The sequence below is a fragment of the Tamandua tetradactyla genome, chromosome 6 (assembly GCF_023851605.1).
Source record: "Tamandua tetradactyla isolate mTamTet1 chromosome 6, mTamTet1.pri, whole genome shotgun sequence".
Taxonomy (NCBI): Eukaryota; Metazoa; Chordata; class Mammalia; order Pilosa; family Myrmecophagidae; genus Tamandua; species Tamandua tetradactyla.
In genome coordinates, this window is record NC_135332.1 from 167,395,702 (window position 1) to 167,410,382 (window position 14,681).

General features: G+C 49.9%; 1 protein-coding gene across 8 annotated transcripts in view; it reads left to right on the forward strand.

The window, feature by feature from the left end:
- The window catches only part of LOC143689002 (cytochrome c oxidase subunit 6B2-like), a 137,340-nt gene that overhangs the window by 65,894 nt on the left and 56,765 nt on the right, over window positions 1–14,681 (forward strand). For all 8 annotated transcript variants that reach the window (XR_013178453.1, XR_013178455.1, XR_013178454.1 and 5 more), the window contains one exon: window positions 5,098–5,167. Coding sequence is in view for 1 of the 8 variants with exons in the window: in XM_077167565.1 (XP_077023680.1) it covers window positions 5,098–5,167 (70 nt within the window). In the remaining 7 variants the exon portion in view is untranslated. The remainder of the gene's footprint in view (window positions 1–5,097; window positions 5,168–14,681) is intronic.

Below are 14,681 nucleotides of genomic sequence, written 5' to 3' on the forward strand. Positions count from 1 at the left end.
TCCTCTTGGTCTGTCAGTCTTTCAGTGAATGAGTATGGAGTGAGACCATGTGAGGTTGGGTGACATTAAGTGAGAGCATCATTAACCCGGGATGTGAACCTTTCCCCACAGGAGCAGCTGGGCTCCCAGGTCCAACCTCTGGACTTGGAGTGGGAGAACCTCAATCCTAGTCTGTCTGAGAGCTGTGTGATCTAAGAAAATCACTTAACCTCTCTGTGCCACCGTAAAATAGATCTAATAACTATAAAATAGGGCTAGTGACACTTCCCAAGTTCTTTTAAGAAGCAGATTAGCTAATAGATGAAAATCTGAATGCTAACAGAGTAGTTTAGTATTGTCCTTCCTACTAGTCAGTGCCTGGACCACTCAGGTTAGTTTGTTTCCTGGGGCACCTTCTCCCTCTGTATGGGCACTTCTAAGGGCAGTGGAAAAAAGAGCTAAACTCACTGGAATCAAAATAAATTAGCCACTGGGATTAAATGCAGAAGCTGTAATTTCCCTGCAGAAGGGAGGCCTAGAACTTCTGACTGGGGAATTTTGCTGGCCCTTGATAAAACTGAGGAGAAACCTGCCTCGGATATTGAACACCATCCTCCCTGGCAGTCTCCCTTGCAGGGACCACTCCCTCTGCAAGGCCTGAGCTCATCCTCCAGTCCCCTGGCTGACTGCCGTTCCCTCCGCCATCTCCACGTGGCGGGGCCTGCCTGCCCTGACACCCTCTCATTGGGCTTCCCAAAAAGGGTGTAGTGAAAAGAACGCACGCTTTGGGATTACAGGAACAGGGGTTTGAATCCACTCTGCTGCTTAAGGGCTCTGTAACCACAGAGGCCAAGTTGTTCACTTCTCCAGCCTATTTCCTCACCTGCAGACTAGGCTACAACTTCCTACCCTCCCTCAACGGGAGGATCATAAATCAGTGTTTTGCAAACTTTAATGTATGCAGGAATCACCCAAGGATCTGATAAAATGCAGATTTGGCGTCCATAGGACTGGGTGGGGTCTGAGACGCTGCCTTTCCACAAACTCCCAGGTGATGCGATACCCCCTTTGAATAGCAAGAATATAAACCAGGTGTGCTGAGCGCCAGGTGGGGACTCGGTAAGTAGGAACTATTGCCATTAAGTTTATCTTTTCCCCCAGCCAAAAAGTGCTCCTTTGAGGTTCATTCAGTCTCCCATACACAGAGCCCCAGTGTCAGCCCGACAAACACACACACACATGCACGCACGCAGCAGCACAGCCACGTAGAAGGACGAGCCTGAGGGACCCCTGGCCCTCCCTGGGCGAACGTGGGCTGCTTGGCGCGGGGCTGGACCCCACCGTCCAGCCACCGTGCCCCGCTGCGGCCGCACCCCAGCCCCCCCCCCCCCCCAGCCTGAAGAGCCCGCTGGGACCACGCCCAGGTGTCCGTTCCGGACATTTCAACACCAGTGAGAGCTCGACCTAGGGGCCCATCCATACGAATGTGCAGCACGTGCAGATTCTGATGGAGGCCGCCAGCTACCTGGAAAGAAAACAAAAAGTGCGACCACGACCCTGCCCAGGGGACAGCACATGTGCGGGGAGGCGCTGGGGGAGACTCGGGGCTCGGCTGCAGGTAGAACGCGGAGCCTTCGGATTCCGCCGGGACCAGACGCGCCAGGCCGCTGCTCTCAGTTTGCTCAACAAAGCCAAGGCACAGGTCATGAAACCTGAAGAAGCGGAAAGGAAGAGCCAGCTCGAGGGTGGGGGAGAACAGAGATTTTTAAAGCTGCGACTGGGACAGCTGCAGGGTCCTCAGGAGATGGAACCAATACACATGGACGTTGGAGCAGCTATGTCTTCAGAGGTTCCGATTGGGAGTGGGAGGACGTGGAAGTGGATGTTGAAAGCATTGAGCTCTCTCTTGGAGGCGCTGACAGTAGCAGTACCCCCAGCGCCAGTGACATGAATGGCCAGAGCAGCCTGCCCAGTACTGGAAGTGAGGAAGCTTCCTCCAGAGCCAGCGTCCAACTTTCATTCACTTCCTGGAACCCAGCACCACATATCAGTACAGGGCAGAATATTCCCTGGGCCCATTCCATCCAAACCACCTCTTAAATTGGGTTCAAAATGCAGTCTCCTCTTTAAAACCAAACCAAACTGTACTTGAACAAAAGGCTCAAGAGACCCATATTTTAAAAATACTTGCCAAAAAGTGGGGCAGAGCCCCCCCAGCAGAACAAATACTTGTGATATTCATATTGGAAAAATCACGATTCCTAATGACAACGGAAAACTTATGTGAAGATTCCTTGATTTTATTTCGTTGATGGAAAAGAAAGCTTGGAGATTCCACACTTTTTCTCTTCCAGCTTGTTCCTACCAAATTGAGTAGACATCTAGAACCTGAATACTGTCAGGAACGCTTCCCCTAAAAAACAAGGTCCCTAAAACAAACAAACAAGATTAAACCTATAATAATTGCAAGACAAGATAACCAGGATTAATCTTGGATAGCGAGCTATTGTAACTCAGCCTGAGACAGCTTATGATGAAGCCTGTGGATGATCAATTCTTTAACAAAAAAAAAAGTTCATTTCATGCTCTGCAAACGGAGACACTCCCATGAGGCCTGCTGAAGGGGCTCTTCATGCAGCTCAGCTTTCTGGTGAATTCCATGCTTAGCAAGCAATATCCTGCATTGTTAGCATGAGGGCACCAAACCATGCACTCGCCAGCCAGCCTGCTGCCCTGCCAGGTCCCTGGGCAGCTGGGCTGCCTGTGTATGACCATGCACAGCCTACAAGGTGCCTCTGTGCCCACATGGGTCAGAAGAACTGTGTACGCAGATAAGCAGGCTAAGGTCTGAACCACAGCAGCATTTTTATTTCAGATTTTCATAACTGTTTGTATGTGTTGAAAACCAAAATGACATATTTTTAAAGCTTGTCTGTTGAATGACAGAGACGTCTTTTATAGTGGAAAAACACGTGGGGAAAAAGAAAACATCTATTTTGATGCAACATTTGATAATGAGAAAACACTTCCCACCTCATTCTTTGTAGTGCACAAAAGGAAGGAGGTCTGAGCCAGGAAGAAAAAAGGTCAATGCTTATGTTTTTGTTTTCTTTAAGAATCCTTTACTCTTTACCAGGCTTTAACCATCCAGTTTCTACAGCAGATATAATCTTCCGGGTAACGTAGTTGAGCTCAGCGCTTATCTCATTTTAACATGAGTAGTTGCTTGCATTTTCCTCTAGGCAGCCTCTCTCCTTCCTCACAGTCCCGCTGTGCAGGTGCTATTGTGGCTCTTACGAATTTTTTCAGAAATCCTGCTTTCTTTAAAGTGAAATTTTTAGCCTGCACTTTGGCGTCCTGTGTTCCTTTTGTCTTTTTAAATCCCAGGTTCCTCTCTGCACGCCGCCGCCCCCCCTTACCCTAGGAAGCCTTCTTGTCGACCTTACCCCTGGCTGTGTGAACTTTGTTTACCTTAAATAATTTAACTAACCTCGATTACTTAAAAAAAAAAAAAAAAAAAGCTTTGTGATTTTCATAATGTATTGCTGATTTTAATGGCTTGTTAATTTCAGCCCTGTAGTTTTTATTTTGTTTTAGATAGGGCTGGGCAAGGAAAAAGAAAATAAAGACAAGTATATTTAGCGGTGCAATCGAGTTATATGTTCATGTTAGACTCTGCTTTGTAACTGGCACTGTGATGGCATTCGCTGCTTCTCTATACGACGCGGACTGTCTCGGTCACACGGAAAGCATCAGCATAGCCTTACTTGCTCTTGTGTTCCTTCCTGTGCCTCCAAAAATAGTCTACCCTTGATTGTGCTAAGTTTGAGTAGAAGAAATGCTTTGAACTAGTTGTGTGTGAAATGCTGCATGCCTTTAGATACCCATTATTAGAACTTGCTACTTCAGGTGCTGGTGACTTAAGGAAAAACATGACAAAACAAATTCATTTCTGTGGACCAGGTAAATGACTGCTCATTTCATTTATAATTACCGCTGGCCAGGTCAAGCAGTTGCTCTATGTATCTGCTTACTTTTTGATGTTCCCAAGTGAAAGTAAACGGAAGCCATCGACCCAGCTTCCATTTTGTTGTCCCCATGGCATCCACTTGCCTCCTTTGGCCTAGGGCTGGAGTGTGGAACTTAATTCAGGTGAACTTGAGGTGTTGCCACTTTATTTTACACGGACAGGGTGGTGGGCTGGAAAGCTTTAGTTGCCAACCTTCCATACCTATTTCAAACCCTTCCCTGGTTTTTGTTTTCCTTGTGGGGAGGCCAAACTGCATGACGAGTAAGAAGTATCCGTTTTTTTAAATGACACATCAGCTTTAAAGATACAAAAGTTCATTGCAAGAAATAAAACTTGTGAGTGGGGGAAAAAAAAAAGGTGCTCCTTTGAAAATACAGCGAAGACTAGAGAAACCTCTGCTCACCTCGGGATTCTTAGGGAAACAAGAAAAAAAAAGTTTTGCTTTGAAGCCTGGCCGGGCGTGGGGAGCGGGCGAGGGTCCCGGGCTGGCTGCGCCACCGGCTGCATGTGCGCTCGCGGCCCCCGGGGCTCAGGCCTCGACTTGCCGCTCTGCGAGGCGGCCTCGCCGGGCCCGCGCCCTGTTCTGCCGGCTGCAGCTCTCCCGGGGAATTTTCAAAGCACACAGGGTTCACTTGGCAGAAGTCTCCCAGGATATAAGTACGTGTTCGGGGCTTTGTTTTAAGGACTGCAGTATCTTTTCGACTCGAGGCCCGCGCACAGAGCCTCCGGCCTGCGCCCTCCCCAAAATGGAATCCTCAGCGGCCCCCGCCTGAGACGGACAACCGAGGGCTCAAGGAGAAGCCGACCCAGCCAGGGGAGCCTCCCTCATAGATTTTTGCCTTCCTTTCAAGCTGCTGACTCATCCGGGTTAGGGTCTTTTTTTTTTTCCTCCTCAGCCTGTCCTCCAGGCCCAGAGACTTTGAGGTTGGTTAATAAGCAGTGTGCTTCAGGGTGCTTCTTGCCGGCGCCCTCTCCCCGCCCCCCGCCCCCTGGCCCAGTCTCCCCGTGACTCAATTCTGCTAGAAAATAGAGTTGGACACCCGATTGCTCTGCCCTGCTTTTTAATATCGAGTTTCTCTTCTTTGTAGGTCTTGATGCACGACTGCCCTTGGAGTCAAATAGTAAAAAGATTCCCAGGATGTGAGCAGCACCGGACTGGTGAGTGATGTGTTTGGCCAGGCCGGGGCCTGGCCTGGATCTTGAGAAGGGAAAGGAGATGCGTGGGAGGGTTGACTGGCCACTGAGCTTTTGCAGCTCTGAAGCTGGGGTTCCTTCCGGCTCCTCCAGGAAGCAGCACCTCGCGGAGAGGCCAGGTGTCCCTTGGCAGTGGCTGGACTCCCGCCAGCCTCTCCCCAGAAGCACCCAGGGTCTGCGGGGCCTAGGCCGGCCCTCCTGGGTCTGCTCAGATAAGGGCAGCTCAGACACACCGCCCAGAGGGCACGTGCTGGCACTTGTCTTCAGGGAGCCTCTGGCAGGAGTTAGAACAGAGAGGGAGCCGTGTGACTCACACCAGTTTGTAAACTGTGGCACTGAGGAGTGGTGACTACAGGGAGGTGAGGATGCTGCCTGGGTGCATTCGAAGGGCTGTCGCTGGCCTGAGGAAGGTGGGCTGCTGTTGACTCAACGTAGGGAAAAATCGCAAACAAAGGTACTGTGCAGAGGTGAAGTAGGTGTTCCGGGGGAGTAGTGAGTTCCCCGTTGCTGGGAGAATTCATGCTGAGGTTGGAGGTGCATCCATGAGTAATGTTGAAGCTGGGAGCCGTTTTGACTAGAGCAATGTTTTACAGATCCTGTTCCATGGTGATCTAGAATCTTCTGGGGGGCTGGAGGAGAAGGCAGGGGGGCTTTGGGAGAACAGGAATGAGTGGAATTTGCACATGCACGACACACTCAGTACATGGTGGGGTCTTGGCAGCTCAGAAAGTACAAAGAGACTTTTGACCAGGCGCTCTGGGAAGCTGTCTTCACCCCAGGACCACCAGAAGGGCCACCAGCTAATTACCTCCTCAAGGGATCCAGATGACCCAGGCCCAAAGGAAGAGCATGAGACACACACACACACACACACACACACACACACATACACACACACACACACACAAACCCAGGACCCCAGAGAAGGAGAGCAGGTGTGGCCCAAGGAGGTGGCCATGGGTCTTCGGAATACTCAAGTGACCCCGTGTGCGAGGATCACACCACAGGCCCACGCGGGGAAATGGCCCAGAAGGGACACCCGTTTCTCAGGGAGGGCCTGTGTAATGAGCCCACCAGGTTCCTCTGTGCTTTGTAACTCCAGGGCCTGGGGCGGTGACAGCAGTGACTATTTACCAAGCATCTCTGAGCAGGGTGCCACAGGAGGCCCGCGATGTTGTTTTTCTTTAAGAAGTTGAGTTTGAGAGTCGCGTAGTTGCACTGTGCCTTCCTCTGAGTCCTGAACACTAGGGAAGAGACTGGGAAGGGAGAGGGAATAAAGGAGGGGGATGCCCAGAGGCAAGTTTGAGCTGTGACTTGGTGTTTCCTTGACAAGTCTTCAAGCAAGAGCTGGGCTCAGAGGACAGGGGCTGGATCTTTGCATCCACAGGGCCTGGCACGTGGTAGGTGCTCAGTACATGATTGTTGAATGACTAAAGGGGAGACCAGTGAGGAGGTGGTTCAGCCAGGTGATGTCTGTGGCTAATAGCAGGGTCCCTGCAGTCAGCTTCAAACCCTGGCACCTCCACTGGCTGTGTGGCCTTAGGCAAGGGACTAACCTCTCTGTGTTTCCGTCTTCTCATCTGTACAATGAACATAAATGACTGTACCTGCCTCTTGCAGGGGATGGGAGGGGGCGCTTCGATGAATTAAAGCATGTAAAGCTGCCCAGCCCTAGGGCAGTACCTAATGAGTGCACAGACACATTATATAGAGAGGCACCGGAGGGCACTGGCTACACAAGTAGTCTCAGGAGTCCAAATGGCCTGAATTCAAATCCTGGCTCAGTCGCTTTCTAGCTCTGTGACTTTGGAGGGGTCATTTAACTTTCCTGAGCCTCAGTTTCTTCATCTGCATAATGGGGATTACGCAGATACTGTTATTACTTCCTCATAGGATTATCAGGATCAATATATTTGAGTGTTAAAAACTACACGTGACCCAGAGAGAGTGCCCTATAACTGTGAGCTTGCATTACACTAGTGTTAGTATTGATGTTAATTTTGGCATTAGTGGTCAAAGCATCCTCCTAGGGGAGATGTCCACTGTGGACTTGGGACACAGAAGCAAGCTTAGGACAACATGGAGGAGTCCAGAGACATCAGTATAGAGTTCAGAACCCCAATAGCTGGGTTCTCCTTGATTTGCTTTGATCATGTGTTTTGTGGGGACATGAGTCAAACCCCAATACCTGGGTTCTCTTTGATTTGCACTGCTTGCCCCGACCATGGTACAGTGTTCCCCACCCTACCCCTGCCATCTGTGAACCCTCAGGGTGGGCAAGTGACACCATCACCAGAAGGGCACGTGCCACATCCCTCAGGCCTGTTGAGTCCTGTTGGGAAAGGATGAAGATGAACAGACAGCTGCTGGGGGAGATGGGTGAGGCCAGGGGGGTAACTGAGCTCTCTCACCAACTGCATCAGCATTTAAGAGGCGGGACCAGCAGCAGAATTGGAATCAGGAAACTGAGCTATAGCCATCCCAAATGCCACCCTTATGAAATTCCTGCAACCCTGCGGGACTAGACCTATGAGAACCCCATGAGGGGGTTGGTTCTTCTGCAGATCGGATGCAAATTCAAACCATACCCCCTTCCGAGGCGTGTAAAAGGTTCTTTGCTCCTTCTTCCAGGAGCAAGAATGGACCCAAGGTATTGAAAGTAAGCGGAAGAAGTTGCCCGAAGTGTTCTGCCCTAAATCCCACCCTGTGTTATTTGAGAGCCCAAAGTTTATTGGCCCAAGAAATTATATAACACCTGAAACTAGCAGATAACATTGCTTACGTCGGTATTTGATTATGTTAGACTCTTGGTTACAAGATAGAAACCCGATTCAAATTGACGCAAGTGTAAAACAAAAAGGCGGTGGGTCGTGTAATTGAAAAGTCTGGCTTGGCCCTGAGCCCACTGGATCTGAACGGTGTCAGCAGGCACCTTCTTCCTCCCCTCGGCTCAGCTTCCTCCTCGGTGGGCTTCATTGGAGCAGGGCCCCCCGGTCCCAGGGTGGCACAGTGACCACCGACAGCCAGCGCCACTCCCTCTCAGCAGCCCCTGCAGAAAGAGGGCTCCGCCTCCCTGGCCACGCACGTCTGTAGAAGTGCGAGCCCAGCTCACATGTCCCTCCCTAAGCCAGTTGTTGTGGCTGCCAGGTGGGCCGCGCTGACTGAGCAGGCTGGGTCACAGGCTCGCTCCAGCCCTGGGGGGCCACAGGGCCTGGGAATGGGGGAGGGAAAATGGGCTACAGGGAAGGTGCCAAGACCAGAGTCCCCAGTAAGTCCTGCTATGGTCAGGGAGTGCTGGCCGTGGCTGTGGTTCTCAGAGAAGACCTGATGAGATCGGGGCAGCGGACCTGGGTCAGGGCTTTGCATCCGGGCTCGCAGGAGGATGAATTCTAGGTGGTGAAATGTTTTCTCAGAACGGATGTCCCCAATGTGGGTCCGCCCCTAACTTATCACATCCATGTTGTGACTATATGCAAATATGTCATTTCCCCCCAGGAGTCACTGGGTAATGTCCCCTTTGTGCTTCTTCTCCCCCCACCCCTGCCCCCCACTTTCCCCCAGCCAGCCAGTGCCCCTGCCCAGCACCGCACAAGTGGCTGCTGGTTGAGCAGCGACAGCGGGAACAGGCGGAGAGGGACCGCTTACCTGCAGCCTGTACAGATGCCGTCTTTGATCCTGGCAGCCCTTGTGGCTCCATTGCAGTCTCTGGTTTGTTTCATGAACAACAGTGTTTTCATTTCCTATGGTTGCTATAACACATTACCGCTTCAAACCACACAGATTTAATTATCTTATAGTTCTAGGGGTCAGAGGTTCAAAGCAGGGCTCACTGGGCTAAAAATGTGTCAGCAGAGTGGTGTTCCTCTCTGGAGGCCTTGGGGGAGAATCTGTTTGCTGGCCTTTGTTAGCTTCTAGAGGCTGCCCGCATCCCCTGCCCCGCGGCCCCGTCCATCCTCCAGGCCAGCAGCAGAGGCCTGTCGTGTGGTTCTCATGCTGCGTTGCTTTGACGCTGGCTCTCCTGCTCCCTCTTCCATCTTTAAAGGAGCCCTTGTGTCACATCAGGCCCTTCCAGATCATCTGGCATAACCACCTTATTTTTAGGTCAGCAGGTTAGCAACCTTAATTCCATTTCTAACCGTAATTCCCTGTGCCACGTAATCTAACCACATACCCACAGGTCCCGGAGATGGGCACGTCGGCATCTTTGGGACCATTATTCTGCTTGTCGTAGTTATCGTGTTAATCATGTTTCTCATGATGATCCGGCACTCGCCATGTGAACGCAGCTAGCTAAGTCCTTCACGTGCCTTAACTCATTTAATTCCCGTCCCAGCCATAAGGGGAGGCACAGTGAATATCCTCATTTACCAGTGAGGGAACCAAGGCACCAAAAAGCTAAACATTCCCAAGGCTTCAGACCCAGTAAGCAGTAGAGTAGGGGCTGGATCATCTATCTGTGAGGTCCAGAGTCCATGGTCTTAACCAGAAAAGTCAGCTGACAGAGGGTGTCTGGAATCTCAGAATAATAGGATGTGGAGATTCTTTTCTGCAGTAGTAAAGGTAGAAGGGGTGGTGGGGAAGTTCTCAAAACTGGACTGCCTGGGTTTATGTCCTAGTGATCTAGACAGGCAGAAGGCAAGGTGATGGCAGTGGGCTGAGTAAGTGTTCCCCCAAAACTCATGCCCACCCAGGGCCTCAGAATGTGGGAGCAGGGTCACTGCAGATGTCACTAGTTAAGATGAGGTCCTACTGGATTGGCAAGGGCCCTAATCCAGTTACTGGTGTCCTTATAAGAAGCGAGGCAGAGGAAAAAAGCCACATGAAGATGGCAGAGACTGAGTGATGCAGCCTAAAGCCGAGAAAAGCCAAGGATTTCCAGAAGCTAGAAGTGGCAAGGAAGGAGTCTTCCACAGAGCTGTGGAGTCTGCCCTCCAAGCGGGAGGAGAATAAATTTCTGTTGTTTAAGACATCCAGTTTTGTGGTGCTTTGTTATAACAGCCTAGGTAACTAATGCAGTGGTCACATCCCAGCTGTGCCGCTTGCTAGCTGTGTGACCTTGGGCCTCAGTTTGAAACATCTGTAAAATGGGCAGTACAAAATTCCGATGAAGCACCGTGGCTGCGTTTAAAGTAAACATCAAAATAAAACCAGACCCATGTTTGACTTTTTTCATGTGTAACTTCAACCCTTGCCCTTCTTTTAGTGGGAGAAAACATGCCATGTGTACATCTCCTTTGACTTTGTGTACCTTTTCCCTCTGGTTCCCCATAAGGCAGCACAACAGGGACTGGCAGTGACACCTGTTTCTGTGCAGACCATGAGCTAAAAACGGCTTTACATTTTTAAAGGACTATAACAAAAACAAAATAAAGGACAGTGTATGCAGAGACACAAACATTTGCTGCCTTGCCTTTTGCAGTAGAAATCTGCAGACTCCAGATTGAAGCCAGAAGTAAAGTCAGCCAGTCCTTTTTTTTGGATGCTGCGCTAGATGATGGTCGGGTTGGGACTAGATGGTTAGACTGTGAAAGCACCATGGGGCCTTCCCTCAGTGGTGGCTTTAACAACTGTTGTAGCAGCAGCAGGGCTGCTGGTGGTAGCAGGTGCCTGTAAGTAGTAGGGGCAGTGGGCAGCATTTATTGAGCGTTGGCTCGGGGCTAGTGCAGTGGTAAGATTTTCATCCCCTTTCACCCTCTCAGCAGTGTGCTGAGGTAAGCTCAGTTACGACTCCCCTTACTTGTGCAGAGACAGAAGCGCTTGGGGCGATTGGGTCACTCGCCAATAATGACATCATGAGATGCGATGGAGCAGCACTGAACCCAGGCAGCCGGGCCTCCTCTAAATGGTTCTCCACTTCTTCCCTCCGGGTGCCATTCTCTGTCTTCGAGCAAGAGAGACCTTTAGCCGTGGCTTTCCCGTTTCCTTCTGCGGCCCTCCGTCTCCCAGTTCTTTAGCAGAAGTCCTTCCACTGTGAAAAGGAAACTGAAAAATGGAGACACTGTCAAAAACAGCGTGATGTGGAAATCTAAAATTTTGTTTCCCCCATCCATCTACCCACTCATCCACCCATCCGCCCACCCACCCATCCATCCATCCGTCCATCCATGCATCTATCCATCCATCCATCAATCCACCCACCCACCCACCCACCAGCCATCCCTCCATCCACCCAACCAGGAATCGGTGAAAGCCTATGTTTTGACGCTGACAACTGAGGCAACCTCAAGCCCCTGGGTCCTCTGAATCCATGATAACAGAAGGCTCATTACATTGTACGGAGCACTGGATTAATATGCTGCAATTTAGCAGCACCAGAATATTTCAGCATCCTCCCCCCATGCCCGGTTACCATGACGACATTATTTTAACAAACAGCTCCTTAATATTTCATGAAAATTATGCCCCTGACTGGCGAACAGAAGAGTAACGAAGGGCTCAAAGGGGCTATGAGGACATTTTTTGCACGAGGCCGTCAGTTTCCCCTGACCCCTCTATGCCATTCTTGTTCAGAAAACGCGAGTACTCCTGGGGCTGGCAGCCACCGCGGCGCCAGTCCTGTTACACGCAGCAGTTGAAGATTGTCACTTTTTTAATGCAGACTGTCACAACAGCTCGGCGAGGATGGGGTAGCGTGATAGCACTATTAAACACTCCTTTGTACACCCATCTACTCAGTTCACCCTTTCAGCCCGAGGCTGCTGAAAGCCTCGTTTGCTTCCTGTGTCTTGAACCAAGCTGGATTGTAAGACGGCATGTGCAGAGCCCAGAGCACATGTGTGCTGGCGTGAGAAGGAGCCCATGTTCCTTCTTCGAGGCACCATCTCATCCTGCACAGTTGATTCAGTAACAAGCAGGTGCAGGGATTGGGAAACCCGTTCCTCTACCCTCAAGGGGGTGAGTGCCAAGAGGCAAAAGACCCCTCTGATCTACCCCTATTGTGATGGTCTGACTCCATGTGCCAGGCATTGTGCTAAGCCCTGGGAAGGACAAATTCCATCACACCTTTTCCTCCTTGGGAAAGATGGGTGTATAACTAGAATAAAGCAGGGAGGGTATTAGAATCGTGGTCTGTTAGCTATGTGACCTTGGGTAAATTACTTAACCTCTCTGTGCCTCAATTTTCTCATCTGTAAATTGGGGTTAATCACACCACTTATCATTTATCATGAGGTTTAAAATGAAATAAACACATTTTATAAAGCAATAAAACAGTGCTTAAAATAGTTAAACAGTGGGCACAAAGTAAGCATTAAATAAATGCTGGCTAGAGCTATCCCTTCCATCATGCATGCAATTATGGTAGTAGCTGAAACCTAGGAAAGCTTACTGTACCCCAGGCACTGTCTGAGTGCTAGAGTTGTGCTGTCTCATTGAACCCTCACAGCTCCCCTGTGAGAAGGAAGCCCTCTTATCCTCACCTGCAGATGTGGAAACTGAGGCCCAGAGAGGTTGGGGAACTTGCCGAAGTCCATGAGACAAATAGGAGGGGATAGGAATCCAGCTGGTCCAGGTTTTCCTGCCTCGCCCAGGGCAAAGGCACACAAAGGGCACTGTGGAGCCCACGGGGGTGGGGCCCTTGCTGGCGGCTCAGAGGAGGAGGCCTGGGAGAAGAAGACCCTGGTTCCTGGGGACAGGAGGCTGGGATCTGAAGTTCTAAGTAGGAGGCCTGGAAGATCCAGGGCTGGGGGGAGGAAAGCCTGGGCTGCACGCAGAGACCAGGTTGGCCATTCAGAAGGCAGGCTATTGGCACTGGGTGGGAGCTTATCTTAAATAAATATGACCTTTTCATTTGAAGTGTACATCACATTTTTATTTGAATGGTTTGGAAGATGAAAAGTGAGGCATAAGGAAGATGGCAAAGCTTTTAGCATTTTCCATTTTCTCTTACCAGGATATAATTGGGTGGCGTAATATGAGAATCTGTACATCAACTGGGTATTTATATGGAAAATATGCATTTCTTGCCAGTACCTCCAATAGCTGAAAAAGAGACAGGGGGAAGGTTTTAATGTGTCACAAAATAGAATCAAAGCTATACTGTCTGTGCTGGTTTGAAAGGATTTATGTACCCTAGAAAAGCCATGTTTTAATCCTAATCAATCTTGTGGGAGCAACGTTTTCTTCTAATCCCTACTTAGTACAATAGGTTGGAAACTTAATGAGGTTATCTCCATGGAGATGAGACTCAGTCAGTTGTGGGTATTAAACTGGATTAGACGGAGATGTGTCTCCACCCATTCTATATGGGTCTTGATTAGTTTACTGAGATCCTGTGAAAGAGGAGACATTTTTTGGAGAAAAGCCCTTTTGACAACAACGAGAAAACCACAGCAGAGCTGAGCAGAGCCACAGGGCCAAGAGGATCACCGAGTCCACCAGCCAGCGGCCTTTGGAGATGAAGAAGAGCGCTGCTGGTGGAGCTTCATGAAACAAGAGGGCTGCAGAGGAAGCTAGCAGATGATTCCGTGTTTGCCATGTGCCTCTCCAGATGAGAGAGAAACCCTGACCATGTTCACCATGTAACTTTCCACTTGATAGAAAAAATCTGAACTTCATCAGCCTTCTTGAATCAAGGTATCTTTCCCTGGATGCCTTAGATTGGGCGTTTCTATAGACTTGTTTTAACTGGGACATTTTCATGGCCTTAGAATGGTAAACTTATAACTTATTAGATTCCCCTTTCTAAAAAGCCATTCCATTTCTGGTATATTGCATTCTGGCAGCTAGCAAATGGGAACACTGTCCTACATTTTTAAAAAATACATATGTATATCAGTTACTTATGGTCATAATAGTGCTTCATAACCATCTACTGCAAACCTCAGTGAGGAGCAACAAAAAACATTTAGTTAGCTCTCAGGTGCACAGGGTTCAGCTAGACTGGGCTGAGGCTGGGTTAGTCTGTCTGGTCTGCTGATCTTGATTGGGCTCATGCATTTCTTGGGGGTTCTGGCTGAGTGATGCTGGTCTCAACTGGCTGATGACAAGGGTGACTTGACTAAGCTCCGTGTGTCTCTCATCCTCCAGCCGTCTAGCCCAGGCATGTTCTCATGGCAGTGGCAGGGGAGTGAGCATGCAAGCAGAAGGGGCAGCTGGAATCACAGAGGAAATATCCACAAAGAGACAGGATACAGAGAAGGGTAAAAAAAATAAATGGGATTGCAGTTAGTAATGCATTTCCCCAAATTCACCTGCCAAAACCATCCAGAAACATTGAGAAGAGTCTTCCAAGGCAAACTTGGGATGTCCACATAATTTCTTCTGTTCCAGGAGCCACAAGGTGAACTGGACCTCAAAATCCAGGTCCTCCACATGTGGCATTTGAAGTCAGCATCTGTGTCTTCCACGCGACCCCCCCAATCCCAGGTGCAGGTGTCTGCAGTGACAAACAGAACCCATGGCTAGAGGAGCGGGGACCTGCCGTCCTCACAGCAGTGCTGGTATTGGGTGCGTCGCTTGTCCTGGGCTGCTTCCCTAA